The following is a 16,603-nucleotide window of genomic DNA, read 5'->3' as shown; positions in this document are numbered from 1 at the left end:
AGAGCAGGAGTCACCAACTCCAGTCCTCGAGGTTCACCAAGATTTTACAATCCCGTCATATTGGTTGTTTGTTTTTTTTTTCCCCTGAAAGCCTCAACGTCGATAGGTGGAAATCCACAATATGCTGACATGGCAGCGGGCTGACACGGCGCACCCTCTAGGGGCTGATCTTCCAGTTGGGATCAAATGCCCAAACTGGGTCAGGGGGCGGAGACACACGGTGGAGGTGGAGGTGGCTTAAAAGGGTGCGGTGCGCAATATTGAGAAAAACGTGTCACGCGATTGACAAACTCGGCAGTGGTCACATCACACCTGATATATCGGCTTCATGGGACAAGAGTGACCTCCTGCCCCCCTTTTCCGGAATGTTGCTTTGGTCTAGAGCAGGAGTCACCAACTCCAGTCCTCGAGGTTCACCAAGAATCCCGTCATATTGGTTGCATTGTTTTTTTTTCCCCTGAAAACCTCAACGGCGATAGGTGGAAATCCGCAATATGGAGTTTTATCCCTCCTACGCCCTTTAAAAATAATACTAATAATCAAACAACAGAATGTTGAACCAAACCCAAACATTTTGCATGAGCAAATGAGCCAAACGGCTGAATGGCGAGGTTGCTTCACCGACAAAACAAGCACAACAAACACCGCAGCAGCTGGGACACTGAGGAGGAAGGTTCTGGCTGGTCCGAGCAACCCCACCCGCTCCCTCCCCCTTTGGCCCTAGTTCATCACAAGATGACCCTTGCATTTAATTAATTAAAATTAGCATCTGTCCCCTTGGCATTGACTTGTCACGTCAGACAGAATCAGCCTTGGTGTCCTCGGACCCCTCGGGGGTGGCGACCCTAACGAGGCCCCGGATCTTAATTAGATGACGAAAGGAGGAGGAGGTGATTGGAGGAAGCCCGCGTGAAGGATCAGGACAAGGAGCACAGGGAGGGGAGATATGGGGGGCGTACTGGGGTCTTGCTGGGTTGAGTTGAGCCCCCTGGGCTCCGGGAAGAAGGTGGGGGGGTATTTATACGCGGCAAACTGAAATGTGATGGAGGGGTCGAGGAGCTTTGTGTTGTTGAGCCTTCAACTTGAACATGCTCTCATCCACGTAAACAGCGTTCGTTCAGCTTTGGCTTCAGTCCAAACAAAAAAACGGTCAGACGAAAGCAGGCTAAAAGATGTGCTTACATGGCGGCCATGTTGGTAGGGGCATTGTTTCATAGAGCGAGCTCTCATCAAGTTGTCTCTTGAACATGCTTTTTTTTTGGTACCATATCGATATTTATTTTTTTTTAAATTGGACGCTAATTTAATGGACGCTTGGCTTCAACAAACTCAATATTCCGTTCCTACCGCAGACTTCCTTGTTCTTGGACTCACACCGCGTTGTTATGAACAAACGAATGAATAAATGTTGATTTGAGCAATAACAAAAAAAAACGACAACAAACAAGCAACCCTGCCGCTAAGCCTTGTGGGAGGAGCCTGCAACAGGAAGAGTCTTTGAGTCCCCGCGGGTCACGATTTGCTGGTGTCTCGACGTGGGCTGCCGGTGTCAGGTCCTAACGTGCTTCCTGTCCGGGCGAGGCGGAGACGCACGGCGGCCCATGACGAGCGACCAGTCAATACGAGCGGACAGCATGTGGGCAGAGACTCGCTCGCGCGGATGTCACGGCAACGACGGGCGACACGGGCAGACGTTTGTGAGTGTGTGTGTGTGTGTGTGTGTGAGTGAGAGAGATGTTGAAGCTTTGTGAAAGTCCTGCGAGGAGCAGAAGGCGCGTTGGAGCCTGAAACGCACTCAAGCCTCAAATGTGTTAAAGCTTGACACAGATGCATGCGTATGTATTTACCTGTCACACGTCACTGAAACGCTCACACTCACGACAATTGATTCACTCACACAATCTAAGGAACCGCTGTCACACTCACGACTGAAACAGTCTCATACATATTAAGAGATGGGCGAGAGCCGATACGTGTTGGATCGATATCGGCCTTCTTTTAACCTATTGGTTATGGTGGAGGATGCCGATACTAGCCACAGATATTAAAAGAAAAAAAAAAGGCCATTGTTGGTGCTGTATTGTGACAATTTTTATTTTATTGTGACAATTTGTATTGGTGACTAGACGAGTCAAAAAGTGAATACTCGTACTGGTATTGGTCTGAAAAAAGTGCCATCAAAAATCTCTGGAGAGCTTGGATATGGAATATTGTGGATATTGTGTCATATCTTTTGCATATTATCCAAGCCAAGATGAAAGTGGGCAGTGCCTCGCGTTCCTTCAACCACCCAAAAGTGTGTGTGTGGTGTCTGCACGTGTGTACGTGTGAGTGTGTTGATTTTTTTTTTTTTTCCCCGCCCTCTGTACACGATTGTGTGTTCTCACATGCAACCGCGTGTGTCTGCTCGCTGTGAGGAAGTCCTTAAGCCAGTGTTTGTCAGCTGGTGAGCGTTCTCAATATAAGCACTCTAATTGCTCAGAAAATTACAAGTTACGCTGATTGCTCCTGACACCATCTGACATGACGGCGGCGTGGCCCCAGCTACTGAAGTCCCCCCCCCCAGCCCTGCCCCCCCCCCACTCCCCCCAACACCATCAACACCAACACCCCCTCCCCGCCATCCTCACCTCCCCTCTCGTCCTCCTCGGGATGTTGTCGAGGCCCCCGTTGACCGCCGCCTTGCCCCCCAGTGACCGCCGCGTGCCCTCCGCTGCTCGGAGTGACGTCAATCTGCTTGGGCATCGCTTTCTGACACTTTTCATCCGTCACGGGGACCAAAATGTTCTCGCTTGTTGTGCTCGTACAAGATGGAAAATGTCTTTTTTTTTTTTTTTTTCCGTGCTATTCTCTCCACTGGTAATTCCCAGTCACTGCCACGGGAAATTGTCGGATGTCACTTAATTGGACGTCAAATAATATACCTTTGTTTCTCTACAAACATTGTACCAGCACGGTTCTCCTTGGGTGGAGCGCCCCAAGGCTCAATTCTAAAGCCTCTCATCTTCTCCCTCTTCTGTGCCCACGAGTATGGCATTTTTGTTTTGCAATTTTGTCCAGATTGTAACTTCTCCACTGTGTTAGACTTTGAACATCACGCTTTATCGTATAGCTGAAAAAAAATCTTTTGCAAGACAGTAACAAGGTTACTTTGTTACTTCCCACTACTGCTCGTTTCTAATAATAATAATAACAACGGTGCAGGTGTGAGTAGAATTCGGCGCGTGGACGTTTGCGGCGGGGCCCCCGAAGGCCGGCACGTGTCACCTCTCGGTCTCGTCAGTGTTAATGCGCGCATGGTCACTCGACCGTGGAGCCGCGACAGATCAAATGAAGCCCGAGCCCACCCTCCAAGCCCCCGCGCCTCGGCCCACCTCCCCTCGCCCCGTTTCATCTTCGCGTCGACCTCGCTTGCCTGCACAGTGACGACGTATCCATGACTGTCCGGGCGTCACCTCTGGCGTGAAGACTTTTTGTTGAATTTCAGGTCAGAACCTGCCCCGCTGCCGCCTCGTGCCCGGCGGGCGGCGTTGTGGCGATGGCACAGAGGATCAGCGGTGATGGCCGCCGAGCACCGAGAGCCACGGTGTCATTGTGGCTCCGGGCTCGGACCTTTGGACCTTTCAGACAGCGGCGCGTGAACATGACCTTTTGTGCCCGGCATCGGCTTTGTGGCGTTGGTGGCCGCGCGTTTGAATGCAAAGCTCCCAAGAAAGACGACACAGTTTGCATTCTTAAGCGCGAGAGATCATTTTTCTGCATTCTTATTGGCTGGCAAACACGACACATTTGGTTCTTCTTGTCGGAAGCTGACCAAGTTTGAATTTAAACAAACAACTGCCGTTTTCTAGCAATGGTTCAAATCCCCTGTTCCAGTTCATCGAAACAATGCTCTCATATAAAACACCAAAACAATTGTGTTCATCCTTTGTCTGCACTGCTTAATTCTCACTAGAGCGTCGCCCATCACATATGCGACTAAAACGGTCTCACACGCACCCTTTCTGTCCTAACCAAGCCTCGCAAGAGAATATCAAGCATTTCGGATCGTGTTTCTTGGGTTATTGCCGACGATTTCCACTAAAAGCTAGCATATGTCAGCAGACTTGACGTCTGCCCTCACTTCCTGTCGGTCAAATCCAAAACGCTTTCCGAGCATCCATGTAAAAGTTTCGAATGGAAACCTTTGGGCTGCCGCCGTCACTGGTGACGGAACGGCGGGCGGGGACGCGTGATGTGTTGTGACAGCGGCAGCCGGGGCCGGCGGGCGGTCACCATGCGGCACCATATTGCAGGGCTCCCCGGGGACGAGAGATCAGCGTGCCAGCCTAGCCAAGAAGTGCTAATAGGCGCAACACGTCTTGCTTTCACACATTAAGGCGGGCGCGGGGTGACAGATCGGAGCTGTGATACCGCCGCCTGCGAGGAAGAATCGAGAAGGCCCCGGCGCCCGCTGCCAGGCGGCTAATGATGACGGGTTTGGGCGGCCGCGCAGCTCGCTGCGCGTAGACCCACAAGCCGTCGCTCAGCTGCATTTGGGTTCGGTCCGTGGAAAAACAAGCAGGAGTTTTGCGGGTCGCGACGCCTTCTTCGCAAAACCAGTCAACGAGGGGAGGCTCTGTCTGCGCTCCTTGCCGCCTCTTCCGACTACCTCGGGGCCCCAACGCTCCATTTGACAGATTGAGTATCTGCCGCGCTCGCTTTGCATCAAAGGTGATGCGCCGCCACCACTTTTTATCGACGGTCATTGCAGTCAAATCATACATCTACTACTTGCTACTGGAGAAAAATAGCACGCTAAACTATGATGTTGTAAAAACAAAAAAAATAAAAAATCGCCACAGACAATCAAGAATAGCCATACATCTACTACTTGCTACTGGAGAAAAATAGCATTCTCAACTATGATGTTGTAAAAACAAACAAAAATCGCCACAGACAATAAAGAATAGAAAGTTGACAAGTTCTCGCGACTTTTTACTGGACAGTCTAAAACGATTAATGTCAGTGTTGGGCATTCTTTCCCTGAGACGGAAGGTGCGGACGGACGCCCATTTTGGGGGAGTTTTTTTTTTTTTTTTTTTTTTTTTTGGACGCATTGTTCACTGTCTGGCAAACCGCTTCATTTTGAATTGAGTTCACGTTCCATACGGCGCTTGTATCTTGAGTTTTTGCTCGCAAGTCAAAGCAAAAAAAAAAAAAAAATCTGCAGAAAAACGCCTTGCAACTCCAAAAATTTGCAAAAAACGAGTCGACTCGTCGCTTTCACCCCAATAGGTATGTCGTCACAGTACAATGTAGCTTCCGAGTTTTTTTTTGTCACTCCCTGGCTAACTCAAAGACGAAACATCCCCTCAAACTCATCTGTCAGACGCCGCTCCCCCCCTGCCCTCCCCCAGGGTGACCCACCCCCCAAGGCCATGCGATGCCGGCTGCAGCGAGAGAACGAGCGAGTGCGCTGCCAGTCATCAATACGGGTTCCTTACATAGGTCACGGGTTCAGATACAGTTCACCGCCTGAGCCTGGCCCCGGCAAAGCAAACCCCCGTCGCCCGCCGCCCACCCCCACCGCGTATCAGGACGTGCAAACGGTGTCGTATGATGCCACGATTCCAGACTATTGTTGTTTTTGTTTGCGTTGCGTGTTTGTTTCCCTGACACGGCCTCCTCTCACTGGCCTTTCGATCGCGCTTCCGGGCCTTGTGCCAGCTCCCCAGAACGAACACATTGTCAGCCGTGCGGCGCCACGACCCGAACGTATCGGCGGAAAATGTCACGCTCGCTTCACTTCTGGTGACGTCCAATCAAAATGTTTGATCGGTGACCACGTTTGCTTCTCTGCTCTGAGGTTGGGAGTTTGAAACTTGGCTGCGGCCTTCCTTTGTGAAGGTTGCTTGTCCTCCCGTAATTGCTTCATTGATTTATTGTCAATAATACAACACAAACATCGAGTGCATGTGCGGTACATTGAGCGAGTTTATTGTATGAAGTCATTTTATTCATTCTGAAGAGTCCATTTGAAAAAAGAGTTGTTTTATTTATCTCTGAAAGAATGAAAATGTTCCTTAGAGGTTCCTTATTCTTGTCATGACTATTTTCTGGCAAAGGCGCTCGCAGTCAAGCAGAGTGGTTGTGTTGTGACGTGTACACGGTGCGATTGATGTGGTTTATGTGGCCACCTAGTGGGCGGAGGAACGCTTTCGACATGCCACCCCAAAAGCTTTTGGATCGACTGGACTGATGTCAAACGATCACGCAGCAACCGCATCGATTTGTCATGCACAAAGAAAGAAAGCAAAAGTGAAACTTTCTGCTCGGCTGCAGGATTCGTCAAGCCGCCTGTCAAGTTCTGGGAAAGCCTGAAGACACCCGCTCGTGCGTGCTCTTGAATCTATTTGGAATAACTCAATCAATTGTCAATAACATTCAAAAAAGGAGACCGAATTCTCGAGTTGGAATCAACGTCAGCCTTCAGCTGATGGAACATTTCCATGCTTGCAGGTTCGTGTGGTTTTTGTGGCCCGGATGGGCGGTGAACTTTATCACTTTTTCCTCTTCCTGAGGTTAGCGGCCTGCTTCTGAAAATGTACAAGCCAAATTTAGTAAGGGTGTGGGGGGCATCAAATGTCATTGAACACACACACAGAAAATGTGCACCAAAAACAAACAAATCTCCGACCCCACTGCATATTTACAAAAGTGGCCACTGGTGAACTTGATGGGTGTGCACGCTAAAGCCACCGCAGTTTCTTTGCCGTTTTTTTTACTGTGAATAGCACAAAAAGTTTTTTTTTTCTCATTTTTAAAATGTGGCTTTGGTGACGTTGGGGGAATTTAGGAACAGTTTCAAATCGCACTTCGTCTGAGCACAAAACCATCAGGCTGCTGCTCGAAAGTAAAAAAAGAAAACATGGCAGGAAAAGCCTACTAGAGCACGTGAACTTTATTTGAGGTTATTCATCGGCGCTTCAAATCGTGGCAGTTGTGTGCTTAATCCCATTTGACACAAAAGCCTTTTTTTTCTCGCGCGTGTAAAAATTCTTTCTCTTGGTCTTATTTTTGGGGGGGTCACAAAAAGCTGGCCTTTGAACAGGGGTGTGTAGACTTTTTATATCCACAACAATATTGGAGTGTAAAGTTCATGGGCTGTAGAGTCCCATGTGACTTCTATAAATGTGTGTAAATATCAAATGGAAAGCGGTGAAAGTTTTTAATTGACATTGAACTGAGCCGAGAAGGCGAGTTTCAGTGCAAGTTTATTGGTTGGACTATTTACAGAAACAAAACGGAAAGAAAAAAAAAAAAAGTGACATCGAGATGTCCCATTACGTCTCCGTTGGCAGCATTGTGTCCTTTTGCCTCACAATCTGATAAAAGCTGTTTTGGTCTCCTGAGTGGGGGAAACGTCGTGGAAAAACTTGATTTGTTCCTCTGCTTGGGTTTCTTTTTGAGTTCTCCTGAGTCAACGTAGAAAGAAAAGAAAAGAAAGCAAGAGGTGGAGGTGTGCACGCAACCAGGGCAAGTTTTTCATGTAGGTGGCACAGAAGATCATTCACTGATAATTCTTTTCGGATAATTAGTTTCGGAGAAAAGTTCAAGTCTGATTCATGACAGGTGGGTGTCAATTATCGGTGCGTTTTCACACAAGCGTGCCCCCCCACCCCTATTATTTCAGTTGCCCATGCCTGAGCTGAATTTATTTTATTTTGCTTATTTGGTCCAATTTTCATGTGGTGAATCCGACTATCACGTTGCTTTTGCTCAATCAGGGGGAAAATCTGGTGACGGCCATTCAAATTTTCGGAGGGATGTTTGCATCTTTGTAGTGATGTCATCATTCTGCGACATGCATGGCAGCAAAGTAGCCCTTAAAAAAATTCAGAAAGGAGGGGAAAGTGCAGGAATGTTGATTCGTTACTCGGATCTTCACGACAGGAAACGTTACTTAACCCCCACGATCACTTTTTTTTTTTTTTTGGCTGACGCGGTGTTATAATGACGGGCAAAAAAGACAAAAAAAAAGACGGCATCTCGAATCGGCCGGAAGTGCTCGTGTGACTGATAAAACCTCAGATGAGCTGACATCAATGTTCTTAAGGTTCACCAGCAGGTCAAGATCAATTCTCCTCAAAATGATTTGCTTTTTTTTTTCTTTTTTTTTTGCTGGATTAATGTTGAAACGGGCGGTCGGGGCGACATCGTATTGTGTGGGTACACTACAAAGTATTGGGAAACCTCCAGGAAGAAAAAAATGTGGATTTTAAAATACACGAGGTTACATACTTTGCATACATTTCAGGGTTTTTTTTGTTTTTTTTTTTCAAAAGACCATATGAAAAATTAAATTAGTTTGCCCATTCCTGGATAACAGACCCACTGCTTTTGTCCATAGTGTTTGTTTGTTTTTGTTTTTTTCTTCTTTTTTTAGGAAGACTCCCAGTGCACCTCGTCTGTGTTTTTCTGGACATTACATTTCTGTCACCAGCCTCAAACGTGCTGAAAAAATAGAAATCCTTTTTTTTTTTTTGCTTTGACAGATTTATAATATGAATAATATCACAATGTATATAAGGGGGGTGAGACAGACACAGAGCAGAGACAAAAAATTAGCATAAAGTGCGAAGATTTTTTTTTTTTTTTTTTTTTTTTTTACAGGCCGCAAGCGTAAAAGGTATAACGTGAGTACAAATGTTCGTGTTTCATGCTAGACGCATCGTCGTTAAAGCTTGGACGGTGAGGGTGACACCAACATGCAGAGCCACTGGACCGCCGTGATTAGTCAAAAAGCACAGGACAGGACTCACAAATCCAAAAGATGGAGCCGTGCACTGGGGTAAAAAAAAAGATGGCCATCTTGGTCTTAATCTCGCAAAATTCCGGGAACTGAAAACTTTCCATGGGAATGAACAGAAATTTATTGGAATCAACCAGAAATTTACGAAATTGAAGGCTGGCTCTTGAATCTGGAATAAAAAAAAAAAAACTAATGTTTCAATAACTTATGAAATTGCTCAAAATACAAAAATGTTTCACATTTTTGAAATAATTTTAAAATGTATATTAAAAAAAAAAAAGAAGCTCCCAGTAATGTTAGCACAGGGTGTGCATGCCAAAAATGACAAGTTCTCCAAATATTTTTAGTTTTTTGGCGGGGGTTGTTTTGAGACCAAATTCCAAAAATTCCCCAGTTTCATTTCCCATGGGAATTTATAAGCAACTTTCCAAAAAAATTACAACCCCATTTGGTCGTTGAAAATTAAAAAAATAATCAAAAGAAAAATAATAAATTCCTGCAAGCCTCTGACGTTGGTCATCCGGTCGCCATGGCGATCAGATCTTGCTGTTCTCCAGGTGGGAGTCAATGTGCTTGATGAGGGCGTCGTCAGGGTAACCGACGGGGAACATCAGCTGGCACAACGGGCAGCTCCGCACGTCGCTCTCCTCCGTCTCCATCCAGAGCTGCCGAGCGACACAGGTGGCCGGTTAGACGGCGCCGCGGTCGCTGCGGCCGCCTTTACGCATCTCGCCTGCTCTCGTATGAGTCACCGCGACTGCTCGAGCGCGTGCGTCACGTGGAATCAAGACCCGACTTGTCGATAATGACTCACTCACGCTCTGTCCGAGCCCACGCTCGCACTCTTAAGCAAAAACATCAACGCCAGAGGTAACGTTAGCGTCAGCCGACGTGTCTACATAGCCTGTCGTTTGCACTGAGACCGGGAGGGACGAAAAAGGCCCGAAGCAAATATTGAACTCTTATTTGAACATCTGTGTAATTTGTTTCAAGTGTGTTCAATGGGTCTGGAACATGTCCGCTGGGATAAAATGAAAGTAAAAAAAAATAAAATGGAAGTAATTAACACTCACTCCTCAAAGGTTGGCAATCGTCGATAAATGAGCAATATTGCGATTAGCGACAGTTGTTAGCGTGCTAGCAAGGCTGGCATGCAGAAATGCGTCGAGGATCAACACTCACATTGATGGAGGGCCACGACTGAGCGTGCTCGGCCGATACGTAGCCGGGCTGGGGGTGGCAGCCCAGGGCGTTGGCGCACTGGGGGGCGGGGAAGGTTGAGCAGGACGCCGGACCCCTCATGGCGCCCGAGGGCACGGCGGCCGAGAGTGCGCCCAGCGTCCTGGGCGGGCTGATGGGATGCGGGCAGGTCCACTCCTCCTCGTCTTCGGAGGACTGTGGGGGCGGCGGCGGGGCCTGCGCCGAGGGCGGCGGCGGCGGCGGCTCAAAGCGCAGCGGAAAGGGCATCTCCCTGGGGTGGCGCATGGCGCTCTCGTCCCCTCCGCCGCCGCCCTGGTGGGGCGACGACGCCCCTCTGTGCTGCAGGCCGCCGTGAGGCGAGTGCTGGGCTGTCTGTTTGGAGTAGCCCTCCACGAAGGGGCGGGGCTTAGGCAGCGTGGACACCGGGTCCAGGGAGAAGCGCGGCGGGCACTGGTACGCCGACGGGTCGGTCACTTCCGAATAGCTGCGGCGGCCCTGGAAGCTGGCGCGCAGGTGCTGGCTGGGCGGCCGGCACGAGTACGAGGCCGGGCCCGCCTCGCTGACGTCCAGCAGGGGCGAGCGGCGGTGCGTGTCGGGCGAGAGGCGCTGCAGCACGGGCGAGCGCCGCTGCTGGATGGGCGAGTGGTGCGCGGGCGGCTGCGGCGCCACCGGCGAGTGGCGCTGAGAGATGGGCGAGTGGCGCTGCGACCCGGGCGAGTGGCGCTGGTGGTGGATGGGGGAGTGCCGCTGGACTGCAACCACACGGTTCACACCCGTCACGCATCGGTTCTCGAAGGACTGTGATAAATATCATTCCAAATCATTCCACGTCTTTTCATTCGGCCTTTCGGCCTTCACTGACAATTCCTCCGCAAAGCGCGTTCCCCACTTGACTGCTCGTCGGACAGAGTTTGGAATTTGCAGTACAATGACCCCGCGTCTGACCCCGTGCGTCTTTTGCAGATGGCTCACCCGGACTGTGCTGCTCTTGGGAGGCTTTCCTCAGGATCTCCGTCTGCTTGGAGCTCAGCGCTCGCAGGCGGCTCAGCTCCTCCGTCAGCTCCGTGTAGGCCAGCGCCAGGTTGACCCTGGAGAAGAAGACGAGGTGCAACGTATGGACGCCTTCTCGTTCTCGACCATCGCCGAACCTCGCTCTGAACTTGGTAAGTACGGTCGACCGCCACCTTGCGGTTGAATCCATGGCCATTTGTGGCAAACGTGAAGACTCTCCATAACAACCCAGGCTAAACTTAGCTCGTCCCAAATCGAAAAAGATGTTCGTCTCTCAGTCCAAATGTATCACTTGACACAAATGACTACTTTGGTTCCTAAAAATGCAGAAATATCTTCTCAGTCTCTACTCAAGAGTTGTGCCGTTTACACGAAATGCTCCAAACTACAAGAAGGGTTCATGAGGGGGTGGGGGGGGGGGGCGGCCCTCAGTGGGAGGATGTGAAAGCAGTGAGTAAAACCAAGAGATGGCAGCGGCCTGGAAAGAAATAGTGCCCCCCCCCTCCTCCCCACACGCGCACACACTCATTCTTGACTTTCATGCTTCTCCCCTCAAACCTCTTGTTGGCTTTTGCTGAGTGGGAGCTCTCGCTCAAGTCACGATGGTCTTTTTTTTTTTTCATGCTTTTGCTTTCCCAATTTCATTTTCGTTTTGGTCTGCGTTTTCTTATTTCCACTCAATCAATGAAAAATTTTTTGGGGGGGCGGCACAGGGGGGCAGCTAACAAATGTTGCAGGACACTGCGTGCATTTCGGCCCGAGCGTGCTTTACATCTGGTTGCATCCTCGCGTGCCCCCCCCCCCTCCCTCACTTACTGCTCGTCTCCCACCTTCTTGATCCACTCCACGTCGCACTGCTTGCACGGCGACGACATCTCCTGCCAAAGTAGGGCGTGAAATCAGCTTCGGGTGCGCGCCGCAGAGGCAAATAAGTGAGTTAGCAAATTTTGATCTTCATGTATTTATTTTGGGGCTTGGGGATGGGGGGGGGGCTGCTAAGCATAAAACATACAGCGAATATCCACTATACCCAAGCACTTGTGTTGAATTGAGGGGAGGAGCTTCATTCAGTCAGCACATAGCTTTGTCTAATTGAAAAAAAGTGCTTTGGCGCCCCCTTGTGTTTTTAATGTGGAAGGGGCAAAAAAAAAAAAAAAAAAACGAATCTTAGTGCCACTCACCCTGTCCCGCTGGCTGCCCTGCAGCTGCCTCACGTCCTCCTTGAGGCGTTCGCAGTGCGCCTTCAGCTCCTCCTCCCGCTGACATGCCCCCTGGGCCTCGTGCCGCGCCCCCTCCAGCTCGGCCTCCAGCCGCTGCACCTTCAGGTCGGACAACGCGTCCAGGCTGCGCGAGCTCTGCAGCGTCAAGGCGGGACAGTCCAGCACTGGATGGGCACGACGGACCCAAAATGAGCACAAGTGTTGCCCGCAACGGGAAGTGAAGCATGCGCGGCGTTTGGACAAACGTGTCGGGACGGGTACGGGGACGCGTCTGACCACAAGTATCGAGACGCCGCCCCGTACGGGCGTATGTTGGCGTGCGCTCGCACTCACTGTGCGCGTCTGGCCCCGCGTGCAGCTGCAGGTACTGCATGTCCTTGCTGTGCAGCTGCACGTTGAGCTTGTGCAGAGAATTGTCTCGTTGCCGCAGCGCCGCCTCCAGGCTCAGGATGCGCTCCACGTGCTTCTCCACCAGGCCCGTCTGGAAGCGCATATCGGTCACATGGTCAACAAAAATGGGCCGAGCGAGCGGGCCCAGACGAGCAGACAGAGACCATCTTGTCCAGGTCCCTCTGGAGGTTGCCCTTCTCCATGTGGATCTTCTCGTAGGCCTGGATCACATCCTCCAGCTGCTCCTCGCGCTCCTTCCTCTTCTGCAGCTGAGGGAGCAGAAGACGCGGCAGACTTTTACTCCACTTTGTGCAATTACTCCCGCAAGAAGACGAAAAAGGGAAAAAGTGAGGCAACCAGAAAGAGGCCGGTAAATGCGGCGAGGGAGATGTTGCGTAAGAGGAGGGAGGAGGTCCTTTTAGGACGCGCAGCGGCTCCGATAGCTTCATCAGATTCAACACTTGACGCGTCCCAGGACGCTTTGCCTTGTTTGCGGCGCGCCCTCATTAGAAGACGCGCCCGGCGTGAGCCAGTCAGAAACTCAACACGCGCCGAGTCCTTTCCAGTTTCCTCTTCTACTTCAAAACTCGAGCGACGGGAAAAAAAAAAAACCCCGCAGTCAAGTCATCCAATCTTGTTCACTCACAGCCAAAGCAGGCGGCCCGTTAGGCAATCAAGGCAAATGCTAATGCCAACAAAGGCAAATTTAACACACACACACACACACACACACACACACACACACACACACACACACACACACACACACACAAAGAGAATAGGATTAAAAAAAAAAAAAAGAATGTGCCAAAGAACATTAATTGTACTTCGTCAGATTTGGATGGAGCACAGTGTGCTGCTCATTCGCCTCAATCAACACGGTGTGCTAATAAGCAGAAAAAAAAAAAAACATCAATCATCCAAAACCATAAATTGCCAATGAAGAGCTTTGCCATGCAAAATCTCATTTTATTGGGACTGATTTTGAAGTCAGAAAATGCCCACCTCGTGCGTCAGGATGTTGACCCTCTGCTGCAGGTTGTCGTTCTCCGAGTGCAGCAGCGCCGTCTCTTTGCTCTCGAAGGAGCAGTAAGAGTTGGCGTCCTCGCCGAACTCGCTGATCATGGGGAACTGAAAACGCACACACACAGCGGGAGATTCGTCTGCGCCTGCCATGATGCGCTTAAGCAACCGGTAGAACCCAAACTGAAGGAAAGCACTTTTGAAAAAAAAAAATCGAATAAAAATGAAACAAATCTGCTCTCAACTAAATTTGGAAAAACAAAGGTCAAAATGACATCAAAACTCACATTCATGTAAAATGCAAAAGTTCAATACTAACTCTGGTGCATGGGCTTGAAAAATGTGCACAAAAATCATCCAGTGACTTGATGAAAAAATATTATGATTATTATTATTATTTCTTTAGGATTTTCAGTCAGAGCAAAAATAGACTGGCTTGTTTTTTTTCTTTTTTGGGAACTACTTCCACACATGGGGGTGTAGTGAGGATTTGTTGTGTGTGTGTGTGTGTGTGTGTGTGTGTGTGTGTGTGTGTGTGTGTGTGTGTGCGCTCTGTACATAGCTCAAGTGTGAGTTCACACGCCGTGACTGCGCGGTCCATTGACGGAGCTCTGTGGTGAAAAGCAACACGTGTTACACGTGTTGCTACTGTAAATTTCCTTTTTACCGATTGATGGCTGTGAAACTCTTCCTCATTTGTGTCGTAGTGATTATATTTTACTGCCCCCTGTTGGCCACGTCACGCATACCAGAAGGCGCCGCAATGACTGAATCATTCTGCACAAATTTTTCCAACTTTTTAAAAAATATATATTATTATTATCTATTCAACCTGTTTGTCTCAATCCTGTTCCTTTTTTTTTTCCAAAATTTCAGAATAAAAGCCCAAAGTTAACTCAACTCTGCATGGACAGTAAAGCCGAACGTGGGCCGGTCACGTCCATTTTGGTCTCGTGGATGAACGACGTGTACGTGAGCGCAATAGGCGAATTCGAGTGGACTCGTTCCTGACATGAGAGACGTGTTATGTAAGCAACATAAACGAGCACATTTGCATTTAGAATGCCTTCCGTCAGCTTCGGGCATTTTATTTCTTCATTTATTTATCCCCCTCTTCCCTTTCCGCGCTCTGTGCGCCGACTGCGTGAGGACGGGCTTTAACTACCTTTTTCCATTTAGCCAAACTGCTTCCTTTCCCGTCTTTGCTCAGTGAAACAGCGAAAGGCACTGAGGGGCCCCAGAGACCAACCCCTACCAGAATGCTCGACTCCAACAAAAAGAAAGTACAAGAGAGCAGTTTGAGCACGAAAGATGTCATTTTTTTCCCTCACCCCCTCCAAAAAAAAAAAAAAAGAGACTCATCTGTCTCTGTGGGCTCTGAGCACACTTGCTAACAGGATTATGTGTGGTGCTCTTGTCGAGGGAGTAAATAAAAAAGAAAATCCTCTTAGTCCCAGTAGGTGGATTATTATTTATTATTTGGGTTGTATCTTGAGGAAAATGTCGTGTCAATCTATTCGTTTGCTTCCTCCAGCGCTTCTCGAGAGCCTATCCCCAGCTGAATTTAGGCCAGAGGCGGAGGACCCCCTGGACAGGTAGTCAGTCAATCGTAGTTCTTGCTAGCAGCAATTCCGGGGGGGGCGGGCAACAGCGAGAGCGAATGTAATGGAATGGCGTGGGAGTGAGAGAAGAAAGCGGGCAGAACGCTCAAAGAAAAGAGGGAGGCCCCTTTTCTGTTTGGAGTGTGGGAATGGATGAACGAAGACATTCCAAAAAAATCTGCTCTTGTTCTTCAGGAAGGACATTTTTCATTTCTGAGGGCATCTTAGGCCACGTCGACGATGACTACGTGCACGCAAAGCTCGCTGTGATAAATTGAGACGGCGTCACTATGGCAACCGATTGGGAGGGGGTGAAAGTGGAGCCCTTGCAGAGCCGTTGCTCTGTCCAGGGTGCTGAAGCTGCAACATTTCAATTGAATTCAATCGCGTTGAATTGAAACAAATTAGAAAAGCGGAAGTGGAAAAAGTAACCCACGACCTCAATGGAGGAGGAACTTGGAAGTACTTGTACTTGGATACACCCCAAAGCAAACACAGAGCGTGTGGCAAACGTGAAGCGCCGGAGTTCACCTTGATCTCGTAGAGCTTGAGCTTCCTCTTGATGCTGCTGTTCTCGCGCTCCAGGCCGCCCAGCCGGCTCTTGATGTCCTGGTAGGCGGCGATCAGGGCCAAGTGAGACGGCGAGTAGACGTCGGCGGCGGGGAGGGGCGGCGAGCGCCACCCCACTCCGCCGCAGACGTCCTCCTTCAGGCCACCGCCGCCCTCGCTGGCCCCGCCCAGCAGGCCCAGCTCGCCGCCACCGAACAGAGACTGCATGGCCTCAACCTGATCTCACACACACACACACACACACACACACACACACACACACACACACACACACTCATTAAATATGAACCGATTTGCTTTCAAAGGAGACGCGAGCACATCTGAGGGGCACTAAATTCGGCAGGACAGACTCGATAGACTCTTGACCTTTATATTCCCCAATCCCCCGCTATTCGAATGTATATTTCTATTTATTGAATATTTTCAAAGTCTGTTCGAAGGGCTCCCTCTGGTGGTACACAAAACAATCACTACATTAATCCCTCAAACCGCGCATAATTATATGAGCTTATGATTTTATTTTTGTTCATCCAATACAGCATATTTGTTCAGTCGGGTTCTGTTGTATTTAACTTGAGTACAATACATTTAAGAAGCGTCTTTGATTGGCTGGAAGCCCCTGTGATGTCATCAGTGAGGGTGGCTGAGCCAGCTGACTGGTCACACGGTGCCAGCGACTTCCCGCCTTTCCAGCCACTCAGCGGCGTGAGTCAGCTGCCGCCCCCGGAGCTATTTTCATCTGCTGCTTCCTCCACGCCGGTGCAGCATCAGACCATCTGCGCCCCTCCGCCCCC

At 49.6% G+C, this 16,603-nt stretch overlaps 1 protein-coding gene across 2 annotated transcripts in view; it reads right to left on the bottom strand.

Annotated features, from left to right (window-relative positions):
- Positions 1-9,139: 9,139 nt before the first annotated feature.
- tbkbp1 (TBK1 binding protein 1) overlaps positions 9,140-16,603 on the bottom strand; it is a 27,375-nt gene continuing 19,911 nt past the window's right edge. The window contains exons 3-11 of one of the 2 annotated variants that reach the window (XM_019893734.1): positions 15,771-16,025; positions 13,621-13,746; positions 12,780-12,884; positions 12,502-12,706; positions 12,187-12,389; positions 11,822-11,883; positions 10,967-11,082; positions 9,977-10,746; positions 9,140-9,459 (exon numbers count right to left, since the gene is read on the bottom strand). In XM_019893734.1, the coding sequence (XP_019749293.1) occupies positions 9,331-9,459; positions 9,977-10,746; positions 10,967-11,082; positions 11,822-11,883; positions 12,187-12,389; positions 12,502-12,706; positions 12,780-12,884; positions 13,621-13,746; positions 15,771-16,016 (1,962 nt within the window). In that variant the 5' untranslated portion in view covers positions 16,017-16,025 and the 3' untranslated portion in view covers positions 9,140-9,330. The remainder of the gene's footprint in view (positions 9,460-9,976; positions 10,747-10,966; positions 11,083-11,821; positions 11,884-12,186; positions 12,390-12,501; positions 12,707-12,779; positions 12,885-13,620; positions 13,747-15,770; positions 16,026-16,603) is intronic. The other variant, XM_019893733.1, reaches the window with a different exon arrangement.

The sequence above is a fragment of the Hippocampus comes genome, unplaced genomic scaffold (assembly GCF_001891065.2).
Source record: "Hippocampus comes isolate QL1 unplaced genomic scaffold, H_comes_QL1_v1.1 scaffold31, whole genome shotgun sequence".
Lineage (NCBI taxonomy): Eukaryota > Metazoa > Chordata > Actinopteri > Syngnathiformes > Syngnathidae > Hippocampus > Hippocampus comes.
The sequence above is the reverse complement of the archived record's forward strand: the minus strand, read 5'-3'. Positions and strand labels throughout refer to the sequence as shown.